The following is an 18,246-nucleotide window of genomic DNA, read 5'->3' as shown; positions in this document are numbered from 1 at the left end:
AAAGAAAGCAAAAGTGTGTGTGTGCGTCCAGTTTGTATATATATATAGTTGAACTTGTATATATTAAATAAATAATACCAAATTTACAACTATCTTCTGGAAGGGGGTAATGGATGATTTCCACTGTAAAATTACATTCGTCTATGCATTTATTTATCTACCATGCATTCATTAATAATCAGTGGTGTTGACAAATGGCCAGAACATACCCATGTTGGCTGACATTCTAAAACATCTGTTCTAAATGAGAATGTTCTGTGCACTGAGTGTTGCACTGTGGGTCCCAGGCTTGTTTCTATGTTTTGAAAAACATCTATGCCAACTTATTCTGTCTTTACTGGGCTTTCCTTCTTCCTGTTCTAGTCCTAGTACATATTTTCCTTCTCTGATGGTTTTTCTGATTCAAATATCATACTCACCTCTCTTCATATCATATTCCTCTCTCTTTGTGTAATAGTCTCTATTCAATTATAACTTCCATGTAGTTCTTAAAACCTCCTCTTCTGCCATATTTTGGATTTGAGGACCTTGTCTATGGTTATGCCAGCTCTATCAGATAATCCAGCACTTTAGTCATTTCTACATAAGCTAAGAACACACACAGAATCATGGACAAAATACACATTAACTGATGTAAAGCATGGCTTATGGTATAATTCATTTGACATGTTTGTTATCTCATACAACAATGCTATGAACCACCCCATAAACATGATAATGTGAAGTGTGCTCAAGAGAGAACTTATCATACAGGACTAACAAAAATCTCATTTAAAAAAAATGGGATTGGCTTTGAAAGCTAAGGGGGGAAGGGATATGTAAAACTACGCTCCATTTTCATTTGAAGATATTAGAAAATAAATATTAGCAATAAAGAAAACCTGTCAATCATGTCTCCATACTGTTTTCATACCAGAGATTTTGGATCTGGGTCAATGACTGGGTTACAGGATTAGTAAGATGTGGACACTGAATTTCTCTAATATGGGGGCCCATTTACTAATCATGGGGTCCTTAAGGGTCTCCCATTTAAAAACAAAGAACTGCTCCTATACCCACAACTTTACAAAATAAATAAATAAATATTGTCAAGTATATAACATTTTATATATTTACATATTATTTTTCATTTAAGCATTTGTCATGTGTAAAACAGGAAACAATCTAAGCAACTTCATGTAGTAGAACTCATAAAATATAATAGATCATCAAACATTTCACAGAGTAAGATATTCTAAAGCCATAAACAGGAAACAATCTAAGCAACAACATGTAGTAGAACTCATAAAATATAATAGATCATGAAACATTTCACAGGATAAAATATTCTAAAGCCATAAAAAGAATTATAAATGTATTAATCAATAGAACCTAAGTTTCTAAATCTAGAAAAACAAAAAAGAATCAAAGTAATGAACAATATAATAAAATTTTGTGTCAACAAACAAAAACATTGATATGCATACATTTATTTAACTTTTCGTCCTTACTTGCTTCTAACTAGATATATTGGTACTCCCCAGGCATGGTGGCATCACACCTATAGACCTAGTACTCAGATAAATGAAACAAAAAAAATTTCCAGGAGTTTGAGGCTGACCTCAGCTACATGGCAAGTACCAGGCCAGCCAGGGATATTGGCAAGATTCAGTCTCAAAAACTAAAACTAAAACAAGTCAACATGGATGGATGAATGGATGGATGGATGGGTGGATGGATGGATGGATGGATGGGTAGATGCTCTTAAAGCATATTGATACTCATAGTCCAGCTCCACCTTCCTATATATACCACTGTGTACTCAGGAGAGGGATTCTGGAAATAGCATTGCTTAGCCTCCTTGATGCTGGCTAGCTTCCAGTTGAGCTCTACCTTCAGGAGATACTAGTGGGGATCAAGAACAGGCAGAGCCCTCTGGCTCCAAAAGTGAAACAGTTGGCAATTCTAGATATTAGCAACATCTATGTACACATAAGAATAGGTGTGTGGCCGGGCGGTGGTGGTGCACTCCTTTAATCCCAGCACTTGGGAGGCAGAGGCAGGCAGATTTGTGAGTTCGAGGCCAGCCTGGTCTACAAAGTGAGTTCCAGGACAGCCAGGGCTACACAGAGAAACCCTGTCTCGAAAACAAAAACAAAAACAAAGCAAAACAAAAAAAACAAAAACAAAAAAAAGAATAGGTATGTGGGGTGTGGGGTGTGGAGTAGGTGTTCATATGTATGAGGGTGTGTTAGAGGCAAGAGGTCAGGATGGAGAATTTCCTTGAAACTGTCCTCCATTTATTTTTCAATAGGAGCTCCAGCTGAGCCCAGAGTTCACTAATTGACTACTCTTGCTGACCACCGAGTTCCAAGCACAGGATACAGGTGGGCTCTGCTGAACGAGATCTTTTGATGTGGTTCAAAACTAGGGTATGAACTCAGGTCTGCATGCATATAACCAGCAAATTACCACTGGTCCATCTCCACAGCCTTGCCAGCAATACCTTCTCTGAAGCTCTGGCCTTGGCACCATGGCACCTTATTAGCAGACAGAAGGCCCTTCAAGAACATCTCTATAGGGCACCAATACGCCCAAAACCTTTTCCTAAATTCTTTTGTACTTTTTGAAATATGAGCCAATTTTTAAATTTTTAACAACATAAATAATAAAACCAATCCCTGAAAAAAAAAAAAAAATCGGGCAGTGGTGGTGCATGCCTGTAATCCCAGCACTTGGGAGGCAGAGGCAGGTGGATTTCTGAGTTCAAGGCCAGCCTGGTCTACAGAGTGAGTTCCAGGACAGTCAGGACTGCACAGAGAAACCCTGCCTTGAAAAAACAAAAACAAAAAACAACAACAACAACAACAACAACAAAAAAAACCAGCCCCTGAGTATCAGATCTATCCAATTCATTCTCAAATAGAATTCCTGAGACTTCTAATCGAGATAGAATATGCTATTCCCACTCATTAGAAATTAGATATTTGGGCTGGAGAGATGGCTCAGGGGGTAAGAGCACTGACTGCTCTTCCAAAGGTCCTGAGTTCAAATCCCAGCAACCACATGGTGGCTTACAACCACCCATAATGATATCTGACGCCCTCTTCTGGTGCATCTGAAATCAGCTACAGTGTACTTATGTATAATAATAAATAAATCTTTAAAAAGAAATTAGATATTTGATATAAGTATCTCCACATATCAAACTAAATGAAAATAAATGAAACTGAAGTAAAAAAAAAATTTAAAGTTTAAACAAAAGATATTTAACAGAAGAACAATCTAACTGTGTGTTCAGGTAAATAATTAAAACCATGCTATTCTGTTCATGTATGGCTCCCAAATTTTAATTAAGTTAGTTGAGCATTTCTCAGTTGTCCCTGCCACATTTCAAATACTACACAGTCACATGAGACTGTTGGGAGCCTTACTGAACAGTCTAACCTCATAGCCTTCCATAAGCAGTCTCATTTAGAAGGAAGATGAAAACAAATTTTATAGATAGATAGATAGAGAGAGATATATACATACATACACATGCACACACACACATATATACATACACACACACACACACATATGTATGTAGTAACTCCTCAACAGTTCTTTGTTATTTCTGGTTTATGATTCTATTCTAAATATCTTTTGGTGGCTATGAGCAGCAGATTATGGTGTAATACTCCACAGGAACAAGAAAGAACAGCAAGAGAAATCAGTGTCCTTCCATGAGGTTCCCAGATGGCAGGGAAGCCTTGAGAGAACTTACATTAGATCTTAGAGCTGGAGGTATTTTACTAGAAAGGGTTGCACCAAAAGTCAGACTATTATAGGTGGACCTGTGACATATCCACATACATATAAGATGTATATTACTATTATGCCCCCCCCCCGCCACACACACACGCACACCACCAAGCTACAAAAATGTAGAAAAGTTCCTGGTCACAAGTGTAAAAATCCACACCTTGGAGCAATCATTACCTTCTAGATTCTAAACTTACATACACCAAGCCATTTCTTTCATAATTAAGACAATTGGCTAAGATGTAGAACATATTCAAACATATTCAAAATCAAGATATATAGTTAAAAGCCACTTATAGGTTGGATTATATGGCCTTCAAACTAATGCTCAAGAAACTGGCTACAACTTTATTTCCTTCTTTATACAGGTGAAAAGTAGAAGAAAACTTTGAAGTCTACAGTGTCCAATAACTGGGCATTGAAGAAGCAACCCAGTCATTAGATGCTGCAATGCTACTATTTTGAACCTACTTGTTGACCAACATGACAAAAAAGGCTACCAAGAGTATAAACTGTAAAAGGAAAGGGAAAATAGATAACGCTACAGCCATATTTTAATTCCTGCTGTTTGTTTTATTTTGTTTTGTTTTGTTTTTATGGCAGAGTTTCTCTCTGTAGTCCTCCGTGTCCTAGAACTCACTCTCTAGTCCAAGCTAATCTCAAACTCAGAGATTCACCTTCCTTTGCCTCCCAAGTGCTGGCATTAAAGGCATATACCACTACACTGGGCTGTACTGGATAGCTTTGTGTCAACTTGACACAGCTGGAGTTATCACAGAGAAAGGAGCTTCAGTTGGGGAAGTGCCTCCATGAGATCCAGTTGTAAGGCATTTTCTCAATTAGTGATCAAGGGGGGAGGGCCCCTTGTGGGTGGTGCCATCTCTGGGCTGGTAGTCTTGGGTTCTATAAGAGAGTGGACTGAGCAAGCCAGTGGAAGCAAGCCAGAAAAGAACATCCCTCCATGGCTTCTGCATCAGCTCCTGCTCCCTGACCCGCTTAAGTTCCAGTCCTGCATCCTTTGGTGATCAACAGCAGTATGGAAATGTAAGCCAAATAAACCCTTTCCTCCCCAACTTGCTTCTTGGTCATGATGTTTGTGCAGGAATAGAAACCCTGACTAAGACACTGGGCTAACATTTTAATTCTTAATTGTATTTGTTAAGAACATCCAGCCTCATTTCCAAGCATGAATATTATAGAAATTCCAAGAACCAACAGGAATTCTCTTTGTATATGGAAACATTGTAACAAGAAAAAGACAACTCGCAGAGAGCACTAGGTAGTAAAGCTGACCTAGAGTTAAAAGTCCTTCACATTCTGTTGCAGCTCCACGTTCGTTCCTGCTCCGAGCAGAACAGGGCTGTATGCTGAGACCCCTCTTCTATTAGGAATAAGATATGGGAGAGTCATTCAAACTATATTTAGGTTTGGGACACTGATAATTAAAAATTATCAAAAGTAACCCTGAACCCCTTAGTGCAGCCTGAAAACAGCTTGATCACTACTATTAGTCCAGTGGTTTTTATTACATAGAAAAGGGGAAAACAAATGGAATCCCTGAGTTTGCCAACGAGTGTGTCTCTCTCTGTACATCTTCTGGGGACCCTTCTCCTTGTTTGTTTTGTACTTTCCAGTATCTTATGTTTCATTTTACAATAAACAGGGAAGAGCCAGACTGGCATAACCATGTTCTTCACTCTTCTCACCACCAACAAAGTCATCAGGAGTCTGATTTCTGATGGCTCTTAAAGAGCACTTTTTAAAGGATTCTGCCCAGTGACTGGGCTGAGAAACAGAGCAAATGTCATTAGCAGTTCTGATCAGCCCTCCCCAAGTGTAACAACCATCCCAAGGAAGTGAAAAAATGTCTGGCAGAGTAATCCCAACTCAGAACTATTAACACCATGGTCACTTATCATCTCATCAATCCTGAAGGAGAGCGTTGCTTTGAAAACATTACATTGAAGGAACTACTTCAGTTACTTCTTCATCAAAATACTCAACTCAAATAAGCCATTCTGCCTACCTTAGGTTTCTTGTGTAACAGTTCTGAATGAGGTAAAAATCTGGGACTAGAGTAGAGAGAACTGATAGAATATGAATAGTCATACACAGCTGAGCTGGTTAAAAAGTCATTCTACAATGAGCATGCTCTAATTGTGTGTGTGTGTGTGTCTGTGTCTGTGTGTGTGTTACAAGTAAAATTAAGAAAGAAAGCAACTCTAAGGGTGCAAAGCTATAAAATACTACATTCAGGCATTTTTCTTCTCTTCTCTTCCCTCCCTCCCTTCCTTCCTCCTTCCCTCCCTCACGTGCATACTCTCTAGATAGATAGATAGATAGATAGATCTCTAGATATATCTATCTATCTAGAGAGAGAGAAAGTATGAGAGAGAGAGTATGAGAGAGTATATATATATATATATATATATATATATATATATAGAGAGAGAGAGAGAGAGAGAGAGTGTATATATATATATATATATATATATATATATATATAGAGAGAGAGAGAGAGAGAGAGAGAGAGAGAGAGAGAGAGAGAGATCTTCCTGCAGGATTCAGGAACATCTTAAAGCCAACTGCCCTGAGAACCTCTTCCCAGTGAGCGATGACATCTAAGCTCTTTAGATACTTAAGCAGAGAAGGGTTCAGGCAGAGGACGGGAACACTGAGCACTGCTCAGAAGACAGAGCCCTGAGGTATACGCAGCAATCACAAGCAATCAGATATTGCAGACACTTACAATGTAAGGGAATAAAAGGGGATTAAAATATAGCCAACTAAAATTATCAAGAACTCTATCATGTTCTTAGCAAACACTCCAATCTTCCATTTCTAAATTAAGAACACTCAAAAGAATGCATTTCCTATTTTTTTTTTAGCAATTATAAATGTATACACATAATTTTTTATATGTAAAGATTCTACAGCTAAGGATGAAAGCTCCTGTGATAGGAACCGCTCCTTCTCCTCCTCTCTGCTATGGTCCATTTCCTGTACATAGTGCTGGGCAGCCTAACAATTACTCTCAAGTACATCATGTGCTTCAGCCCTATCTCCCACCCCAGCCCAACCTGGCCTACTTCCTTAACCAGCCGCCCTCCTGCTTCAATGATGTGTGGATGTGTGTGTGTGTGTGTGTGTGTGTGTGTGTGTGTGTGTGCGCGCGCAAGCATGTGAGCACACGCACCCACTTTTATATAACCTACTGAAGTCTAGGATCTGCAAATGAAAGAAAACATATTTTCCACTTTTCAGTTTGGTTTATTTTACTCACTATGATGATCTCAAGTTGTATCTGTTTTCCCAGAAAATAACATCATTATATTATTTTTATGACTGAATAAAACTTTACTGTGCATATTATTATATTTTATTTATTTATCCCTCTATTTATGGACACCTAAATAATTTGGCTATTACAAATAGAATTGCAATAAACATGAATGTACAAGTGTATCTGTGGTGTACTGACTTAGAGTTCTATAGGTTTAGACCCAGGAGGGTCCAATTAATAAAATAGCAATAATATGATGTATCTTATGAATTTCTTATAATAATTTAAAATGATAAGTGTAACATACCTTTGTGCATGATGTGCCAACTAAGTAACAGAATTCACCAAGAGTTCTCACAAGAACACTCATGATTCAGAGCTTGAAAAGTGAAAGAGGAGCACTTGCCTGTAGTTTCAGCACTCAGGGACCTGAGGCAGGACTATGGCAAGTATGAGGTCAGCCTGTTCCCAACAACAAACCCAAACCGTGACAGTGACAGAAAAGACAGAACAGCCAGAGCTTGGAGTAAGATGATGTTTCAAAGCAATCAACTCTTATTCACATAAAGCAAAAACAAATTCACATTATCAAAACTTATAAACAATGCTAACATAAGATACTATTAGACATCTGTGCAGGAAGGAGGCTTACTGTATGTGCAGGCATGTGTGGGTCCATGTCGTATGAGTGCATGTGCACCTATGTGTACCTGTGCTTGAGTGCTATGGTATTTATGGGACCTCAGAGGACAACTTAGAGAGGGTCTATTCTCTTCTACAGTGCTGTCCTAGGGAGCAAACTCAGCCAGCAGGGAATAAATGGTTAGAAAGTCTACTAGAATGTTATTAAGTTGCACAGAAAAGGCAGTTAGTGGAACTGAAAATGCTTAGATAAACTCTATAAAGGCTGCATTATGCAAAAGGATACCTAAGAACTTGCTATATGACAACTTTACAAACCATCCTTTCAGTCTATTTTTTTTCATTCATTTATATAGCAAATGTGATGCAGAAAATGCATAAAACATACCTCTGATAAAAATGTCTGAGCCGATTTCTGAGCTCCTACATGGAGCAGATATTCATACACGTAGAGTGCTAACCTGGAAAACACAAAACAGTGACTGAGAAGAGGGCGTTTGAGATGTGCTTTGTACACACCATTCTACATCAAAGCCACTTAGACACTAAGAGTCTCAGAAAGGAAACCTTTGCCCACACCCTTTCAATGAGAAATATATATATATATATATATATCTCATATAGTATATTCTCTTTTAGAAAAAATAACTAAATACATACTGTTCTCTTACATCATCTCACTTATACAAACATTCTATGTTATTCTTAACATAACCAATAGTTTAAACAACAGATTTAGTCATTCCTAAATCCCATTTTAAGGTAAAGTTTTCTTTGATTAGTAAAGTCAGTGAGTAAACTGATTGGATTTTATTATTTGTGACCTTTTTGGTGGTTTTGGTGGACAATATTGTTAATTTGTGTTTGATATCAATTTTAACACTTGTTTAGAAGCTTCACCTTCTACTTAATCTTTAGATTTGATTATTAGGCCAAATAATATTTTAGCTTATAAGGTATTTATACTCATAGCTAATCACAGCATTATGATACTTCAAACTTAATAAGCTAATCATTTGGGGACTTATAACTTAAAAGCTAATACAAAATTATATATTTATTACTCAAATACAGAATGTTGACTATGTTACACACATTTATACTGCCCCCCCTTATCCTGTAGACGGAATTTTTAAACTGTACCATGTGGTTAAATTTCAGTTGAGCTGTTAAAATATGATTCACAAGCCCAGTAAGTCTGAGGCAGTATTTTAATATCTTGGACAGATTCCCAGATATCTCACAACAGTTCAGTTTCCACTACAGTATATTTACCAAGACTGAAGCAGGTTTACCATAAATAAGGCAGTGTAACAATAACCACAGTTCAGTACCACTACACCACCTTTCCTGCCAAGGGAATTTTGATTATTAAAGATTGATAGCATCTGTAAAAGTGATAATGTTCTTCACTCCCATGAAAACACACCAGGCATCTGTCACAGAGAAAGAAACCCTATGCAAATCAAGCTTTATTATTTAATTATTTCTTCATTTCAGAATCAACAGGTATTTTACAGGGAAGCAATAAGCACCACTCAAGAGGCATTCACGAAACTACCGAGATAAATGTCTGCAAATACAGCTGAGAGACATGGGTGCCCTCCCATGTGACGGTGCTCTTGGTCACTGCGTAGCTCTCTTCCTACCATGCATGTGATGGATGGACATGGCAGCTTCTTTCAGAAGCCATATCTCACAATGGAATTGTGGCTCACCCTGCGCACACCACAGGGAATACAGGCACTGTCCCTTTAGTTTAAGCAAGTATTCTTGCCAGTGACTGAACACCCAATGAACACACATACCCTCCATACCCTGCCTCTCCACAATCCACCCAATCGTATGATTCAGTGCCTATAACGGCAAATTTTACTTCAAAATGAGAGGAACGGACTGTCTTTCTGGCTAGATGTAAAGCCTCCAAACCACGTGCCTGTGACCCGATGCCTGACTGCTACATAAGAAGAAATGTAGTAAAAAAATAAATAAATAAATTTTAAAAAATAATAAAGAAAGAAAGAAAGAAAGAAAAAAGGAAAAGAAAAGAAAGATGAGGGGAGAGGGGGGAGGGGGAGAAGAGAAGAGAAGAGAAGAGAAGAGAAGAGAAGAGAAGAGAAGAGAAGAGAAGAGAAGAGAAGAGAAGAGAAGAGAAGAGAAGAGAAGNAAGAGAAGAGAAGAGAAGAGAAGAGAAGAGAAGAGAAGAGAAGAGAAGAGAAGAGAAGAGAAGAGAAGAGAAGAGAAGAGAAGAGAAGAGAAGAGAGAAATGTAGCTTCCTGTAATCCCTTGTGGCTTGTAAGGCCCTGGGTGTAAAGCCCACCAGTGTCCACTAGCAAGAGATGGGGCCTATGTCAAAGACTGAAGGAAAAAGATGTTCTTCCAAGTGTGAGGAATTTGAAGGAGAAAGAATGATGCACAAGGACCTTGACTGGTTTCTGGAAAAGGGACATGCACAGTAAGTACAATGTACAACAGTTTCCCCAATCCTTTAGGTAATTCACCTTCTCCATCTGCTTTTATGGTTCTTATGTTTAAAACACAAATTAATAATAATAAAGTTTCAGAGACTTAATTTCGTCAACCTGTCAAATGAAAGAATACTTTCCTTCCATTATTGACAGAATAATTACTGTTATAATTTTGGCTGCTAATATGCTGTAATGTAGAAGAGGAAGGCGCGCATGACGGTAGTACTTCCTGCTTTTGGAGAACCCACACATAGGAGCAGCAAGAGCTTCCAGCAAAGACACAGATGCTCTGTGCTCCCCAACAGCTCCCCAGTGACAGCATGGAAAACACTGACGTAAGACTATCTGAAAGTTCTGTCTTAGGGTTATGGTGGCTGCGATGAAACGCCATGAGCAGAGCAGCCTGGGGAGGGAAGGGTTTATTTGGCCCACACTTCCACATCACTGGTTATCACTGAAGCAAGTCAGGACAGGAACTCAAACTGGGCAGGAACTGGAAACAAGAGCTGATGCAGAGGCCATAGAAGAGTGCTGTGTACTGGTTTGTTCAGCCTGCTTCCTTATAGAACTCAGGACACCTGCTTAGAGACAGCACACAAAGGGCTGGGCCTTCCCTTCCCCATCAATCACTAATTAAGAAGGTGCCTGAGAGCTGACTCTTATGGAAGCGCTTTCCCAGTTGAGGCCCTCCTTTCAGATGACTCTGTGTCAAACTTACATAAAACTAGCCAGCAGTACTCTGGAAGAAGGGCCCTGCGATGAAAGGCACTGTCTAAAGACAAATATTTCAAGAAATAGAGCCTAACATTTCTCCTCTGTCCAGGTAAGACACAACACAACAAGCTCACCAAACATAAAGAGCAACAAGAAACTTTAATCAAACAGGATGATTGTAAGAATTCTAAATTTATTAGTATCTGAAAGGTACAAACTTTTGAACTGACAATTTCTTTTTATGATAATCCTATCAAGGATTCATGAGTCAAATATCTCTACATTAATCCTTCACTTCACTTAAATTCAGTGATGACAAACGATTTTGTTTCCATTTTGCTGCCTTCTTTTATTTAGTAAGAAAAAATTATTCACATAAACAAGCCTTAAATTTAAAGAATTGTTATTTGTAATTTTAAACTATATGGGTTAAGTATTTCACATTCATAACTACACAGAGGCTATATAGAATTAAAGCCGTAGAAAAAATGTTGCCCTTAATCTCATACCATTTAACTATAATGATCATAGTGACTGTGTTTATCTACTTCAAGAGTAGGTATCTAGCAAATAGGAATGAATGAATGAAAAAATGAATGAAAGAATGAATGAATGAATGAATGAATGACTCTTTTAGATCAGACATATAGCTGGCACTTGAAGAATCATTGGGGTTTGTCCTCTGAAGGCATTCAAGGGCAGAAATGTAAGAATTTCTCTTGGGTACCAATTCTAGTATAGCATCTCCTCAGAACATTTAAGATTTGGCCTCTGCTATGGTCACAGGACATGAAGAAATCAAGTGGTACTGACCACAAAAACTTCCACACTGCTAGCTAGTTTTCATAGTAGGAAATAAAGCAAGATTAGGGAATCTTATAGGATGGCAGAACGTTTGTGAAGGACATTTTATAAAAGTCATGAGTAGTCTATATTAAAAAACACCAAACTTACTTCCCAGGCTTAGACCTTAAATCCCATGAAAGTATTAAAGTATCAATTCTCTTTGAAAACAGTAAATCAACTGTATGAGAACTTACATTTCTCTTCAAAGGGGATCACAAACACCCATCTTACATGTGTACTTGTGCACGTTAGGGAAAGCCTTCCTTAAGCACTCCCTGCCCCCTAAACTGAATAGGATCCATTTTTCTAGATTCATAGAACTTTCCCTACCGATTCACTTTTGTTTTAATGACCTTGTTCATTCCTGATTGATGCCTTCCAGATCCCAGGCACTAAGTCTTCAAAGAATACTGCCAAAGGGTACCAACTTGTGTCCCTCATGCCCACTTCCTTCTACCAAGAGCTCTGAATCACCCCAAGGAATGCACCACCTCCCATCTTCTTTAGAACCACAGAGAGGGACTCCTGTCCTCCCACTGCCCCAGGAAGCCTCAGAGCAGCAAAGACCGGGTCATCCATACACAAAGCTGAGTCACAGAGCAGGGGAGGAGACTTAGGAGAGTAACACAATTTACATATTTGTGTTTAACTATTCTTAAAAAGAATAAATTACCTTGTGTCATTCAAATACATGTAAAGAAAGCCACTTCCCTTCCTCAGCCACTACATATCCCAGCTTGACCAACGACACATATCAGTGTCCAAATGTAACTCCTGGTGATAAAAGGCCAATAGTTTGTCAGATCACAGCCAGCTGAGTCGTCTCAGGAGGCATCTGTCAGCCACCAAAAGGCGCTCATGGGACTTAGCAGTGAAACTAGATCACCCTGATCAAATGTTTAATAGCACTTGCCACCTGGTATTAAGGAGGTGCGAAAAGTTAGAAATCCAGGTTCTAACATGTCTTTTAAACTTCCTCACCATTAACAGTTAGGCTAAAAAACAGACTTGGAGTGTCAAAAACTGTTAAACCACACAATAATGCTAAAACCAAGCTTTTCTTAAAAGTCATACTAAAAATATCTGCTTCTCCTATTCTGCACATCAGGTGGCCCAGGAAACAACACAAATGAGAGTCTTCCATCAGATAGACAGGTAAGTTAGATGCACACAAAAAAGTTGCTGTGCTGCTGTCTCATGCTGGGAATGGAAGCAAACAACACATGGCTAGGTGTGCCCAGAAACAGAAAACACTTGCCTCCTAAGATAGGCAAGTTAAAAATTACACATTTAAAAACAACTCTGGAAAACTGAAAAGAGCAAAGATAAAACATTAAGAATTAATTAAGAACTAATCAACAACTGTAGAAATACAGTTGCTCATAGAATTTAAATAAAACTTCCATCCCAGGCCACTAAGAGTACTCAGACAGTAACGGCACTTGATGACCTGAGTTCTGACCCTGGAATCCACCTGGATCAACGAGTTACCCTCCTGTAGCTCCAGACTGTATTGTGGACCACATGCGCATGGATGCACAGGGTTTCACAAGGTTTATTATATAAACAAGCACTGAAACCTCCCATCCAATCTCTGGCTACCCTTGAAAACAGCACTTACTCTGGGTTAAAGTGAAGACAATACTCAGGCTACTTACTGGGCAATTCCAAAATACAAGCGCTGTCACGATCTGCGTGCTGCGCATGCTACGCTAAGAGAATGGCGTGCTGGACACATCCAGAGCACTGATGATGACCTTACTGCTCTTGAGGCCTTAGGACTCTCCTATAGCTGACTTTGTTTCAGGTATTTCAGCCCCAAACCCAGTAGTTCCAGTGTTTGCCTTGCTGTCACTGCGGCCTCACTGCAGGCTTGGGTCTTAGCATCTCCCCTCATCACACAGCAGTGTCTGCCAACAAACACTTCCTCAAACAACTCGGACCTGACTCCAGCCAGACTTTCCTGTTGTGAATCAAAGTGTTCTTATGAGCATACAAAGTCTTCTACCCTTTAAGAAACATATTTTGAATTATAAAAACAAAGGCTTTTCCCATTTCCTAAGCATCACTTCTCATCACGTATCAAGCTGGTTAATCTTTGGATTTCATGTGTTGGGATGTTTGGTTTAAAGAACTGGTATTTCAGTTACTTCCTTTATTTTCATTTAAAAATTGTCAAATAAAATTTGGCTTAGCATTATTAAACAGTTTCCAACAACTCCTGGAATGGCCCTAGCTGTATTTCTACCGTGTGTTTGTGTCATCTATGTGAAGTCACATTCTCAGCATTAAAGGTCATAAAAACAAAGCACCAGTCGCCACTGACAGATGTTAAAGACACTTTATGCCACGCAATATCAAATCTCTGCAAACATGAAGAACACTTATCTTCTTATAACATACATTTGCTTTCATTGTCTTCATGTTTATTTACTATGATTACATATGCGTATGGCACATGTGTGTATCCACACACATGTGCAGGTGTGTATACCTGTATGCCTGTATAGGACAAATGTGGACACTGTCTTTTCACCTTTTGAGACAGAGTCTGATGAATCTGTAGTCACTGACTCGCCTAGACCGAGTGAGCAGCAAGCCCCTGGGACCCTCCTGTCTCTCCCATAAGGAGATGCAGACGGAATTTTTTTTTTTTTTTTTTTTTTGAGAATTTCACATATTTACATCATTCTCTCCCTGTGTCCCTCCCACTCCTTCTCAAATTCACAGTTTCTTAATCTTGAATTGTAATTGGTCCATGTATATATATATATGTCTTAGTCACAGACACCGTGACCAAAGCAACTCTTATCCAAGACAGCATTTAACTGTGAGCTTGCTAACCGGTTCAGGTTCAGTCCATTATGGGAGGGAGCATGTTGGCACACATGATGCTAGAGCAGTTGCTGTGAGCTACGTGATCCACAAGTGGGGGGCGGAGAGGAGGGAGAATAACCCTGGCATAGGCTTGACACCTCAAAGGTAGCATATATCCTCCAATAAGGCCACACCTATTAATCATTCTAATCCTTTCAAAGAGTTCCACTGGGGACTGAGCATTCAAATCTATAGGGGTCAACTCATTTAAACTACCACAATGGAAGTGTGTGTGTGTGTGTGTGTGTGTGTATAGCACATACATATGCATGCATATTAAATTTGCCAACACAACCTGCTGAGATCATTTAGTGTTGTTCAAATATTTTTTTCAACTGATCTTCCTAGTTGGTTAACCTATCAAGGGCTCATCCCTGTCCAACACTACTGAGTCTCCCACTCTTAGCAACCAATTGCCGATAGCTCTTCCTCGAGAGCAGTGGTTCTCAACCTGTAGGTCACAACCCCTTCTGGGGTTGAAAGATCCTTTTATTAAGATCGCATATCAGATATCCAGCATGTCAGATATTTACATTATGATTAATAACAGTAGCAAAATTAGCCGTGAAATAGCAACAAAATAACTTTATAGCTCTAAGTCAATAAATACAACTTAAGAAACTGTCACAGCTTAAGAAGGTTGAGAACCACTGTTCTAGATGCTAAGACTCATGAGACATGCCCCATCCACGTTGGCTGTGTGTTTAAGATCAGTCCCAGTTGGTAGTGCTGTTTGGTTAGTGTTAGGAGGTGCAACTGTGCAGGAAGAAGTCTGTTACTGGAGTTCAAAGCTGCCTGTGCCTGCCGATTCTAGTATGTGAGCTCTGGAGCTCTCTGCTGTCTGTCTCTCTCTGTCTCTCTCTGCCTCTGTCTGTCTCTCCCCCCACACCCCCCCTCCGCCCCTCTCTGTCCCCTGTTTGTGCTATGAGGTTTGAGCTAAAGTTTCTCAGGCGCTTCTCCAGCCGCCGCTGTTGCATGTGCTGCCTCCACTTCCTCATCGTGAACTCTGACCCAGAACCATAATCCCAAATGCACCCCTTCATCTGTATGTTCCTGTGGTCATGGTGTTCATCTCAGCAATAGAAAGTAAGACAAGGGGCTGGTGAGATGGCTCAGAGGTTAACTGCACTGACTACTCTTCCAAAGGTCCTGAGTTCAAATCCCAGCAACCACATGGTGGCTCACAACCACCCGTAATGAGATCTGACTCCCTCTTCTGGAGTGTCTCATGACAGCTACAGTGTACTTACATATTTTAAGAAATAAATCTTAAAAAAAAAAAAAAAGTAAGACAACTGATTTCTTCTTTCTGTCAAATAGTGACCCTAAACTTCGAAATATAAAGGATCAAATGACTTGTGAGTAAAAGACTTGGCCAAATTACTGAAACTGTATACACTGTTGCTGCTACAGGGAAAACAACAACAAAGTATTAATAAAATAGTATCTGACAATATCAAGTAAAAAAAATCTATTATCATACTGTATGTAATATTGAGTATTGTTATTCTGTGACATTCTAAAGTTAACTTCAACTTTGAAATGAGGTCAACAAGAAGAGAAAGTCATTTAAAGAATTCAAGCAAAGGTAAAATGTCCTAGAATAACTAATTTATTAAGAACTTGTGGCTATATATTTAGAGCCAAAGAGACCTACATGGTTTTCTCACCAAAAAGGACACTAGTTAGTAATTAACCACCCTCTCCAGACTGAGAAAATAAATACTACTTGTTGCTAGACTGTTGTAGACAACAATGTGTGTTGAGATTTAACAAGAAGTACTGCTAACCTGCTAACAAGAGTCCCCTGGCAGCTGCACTGACACCACCATCACACTGCATCCGGGCAGCAACAAAGACACCATGGCACCAGCTAAAGACAGACATTCAACAGAACTTTACCAAAAAGATGGAGTTAGTGTTCTCTTGAGTTCTCATGGGTCAGTTTTACAAAATAATGACTTCACGAACACAATTTTTAACAGCTAAGGTATAATAACTAACCAAGTACTCTTTTTTTTCTTTTTGGTTTTTTTCGAGACAGGGTTTCTCTGTGTAGCCCTGGCTGTCCTGGAACTCACTCTGTACACCAGGCTGGCCTTGAACTCATAAATCCGCCTGCCTCTACCTCCCAAGTGCTGGGATTAAAGGCATGCGCCACCACGCCTGGCTAACCAAGTACTCTTAAGTAGCATAAAAAATGATTTAACCCAGCCTGATTTTCTTAACACAAAATCTTTTTTTAAATGGAACAGACTATATAAATTGATAAGACCCCATTCACTTTTGAAGTTAACCATGGTACATTTATGTCCTAGTGTATACAAACACTGATCCCATATTTCAGAATACCCATGTTGACTACTTTTAATCAATTTAAGCATTATTTAAATGTCTTTTCTTCAACTACATTGTAGAACAAAATTTCATTACATTAAATTACACTAAATATTTTAAATTATTGGCTCATATTTAAAATCAGTGTCTTTACTGAAGTTCTCATTAAATTTTATATTGTATTTATTCAAGGTAACATCACCAATTATAAAGCAAATTCAAAGATAGGAAAATAACAGTTATCTTTCCAAATTACTTCAAAATCAAAAATTCTCTCAGTAATGCTGATACTTTGAAACGGGGGAATGTAGGTCAGTGTCAAAATGTCTGCCTCCCGTGCACAGACCGTGGGTTCAATTCTCAGCACCATGAAGGAAAATGATAATAATATAAAAGAACTTTTAAAATCTTTGTACATTAGGATAGTATAACTCCACCTCCAGATTTTATTAAAGATTTTATGACAGCTTAACGAGCAGCAAAAGGAGACAATATGTGTGTCAAAGTCTATGGATAGCATTAAACTTTGATGTTAATATGTATATACATAACCAATAGAGCATATAGAATAAATACAATGAACTGTAATGCACTGACAATACCAAGTGCTGGCGAGGTTGGAGAGCGACAGAAACTTCCGTCACTGTTAGAGGAAACAGGAAACTATGCAGCAACTTTGGAAGATAGCTTGGCTACTTCATCAAATGATATAATTATACTGTGATTGTAATTACATATTGTGACTGTTAAAGGAAATAACCTGGCACTTGTGCCCCTTGGTATTTTCCAAATAAAATAAACTTTTGCGTTCACACCAAAAGTTCTTGTTCACAGCTGCTTTACTGTAACTACCTAAGCGTGACACTCAGTAGGTGAATGGAAGGGGGGACTGCAGCCAGCAAAACATTACTCAGTGAAGAGGATGTGTAAGTGTGCACCACTAAAGACAAGTCCCACTGCCCATCTACCTACAATGCATTTGGCGAAGTCTTTAATTATACCTGTGTCAACATCACCATCACTTAAGGATGTATAGTAGTATATACTGTTAAGCAAGGCTAGGGCTTAAAATCACCTTCTGTTCTCTATAAAGGATTTCCAAAAGGGTGTTCTCACAGCAAATTCTAGAAATGTCAGTCCTCCACTCCCCAGGGTGCAGATGGAAGTGCTTGGCTAGACAAGTCCCAGAACTTAGGTGACATCTACCAACTAAGTGGACACGGCATTAACCAGACCGTTCGCTAAGGACTTACCATTATACAGATAGCTCAGTGCATCTCTCAGCCCTCAGCG

At 38.9% G+C, this 18,246-nt stretch overlaps 1 protein-coding gene across 12 annotated transcripts in view; it reads right to left on the bottom strand.

Annotated features, from left to right (window-relative positions):
• Positions 1-18,246, bottom strand: part of Ssbp2 (single stranded DNA binding protein 2) — a 249,609-nt gene that overhangs the window by 172,214 nt on the left and 59,149 nt on the right. For 7 of the 12 annotated variants that reach the window (XM_021208232.1, XM_021208226.2, XM_021208230.2 and 4 more), the window contains exon 2: positions 8,100-8,172. In XM_021208232.1, the coding sequence (XP_021063891.1) occupies positions 8,100-8,172 (73 nt within the window). Of the gene's footprint in view, positions 1-419; positions 589-5,079; positions 5,168-7,376; positions 7,532-8,099; positions 8,173-16,406; positions 16,505-18,246 lie in introns of those variants that run through there. The other 5 variants (XM_029544073.1, XM_029544072.1, XM_029544070.1 and 2 more) reach the window with 5 other exon arrangements.

This window comes from Mus pahari, chromosome 11, assembly GCF_900095145.1.
Source record: "Mus pahari chromosome 11, PAHARI_EIJ_v1.1, whole genome shotgun sequence".
Taxonomy (NCBI): Eukaryota; Metazoa; Chordata; class Mammalia; order Rodentia; family Muridae; genus Mus; species Mus pahari.
This window is presented reverse-complemented; position numbering and strand designations above follow the sequence as displayed.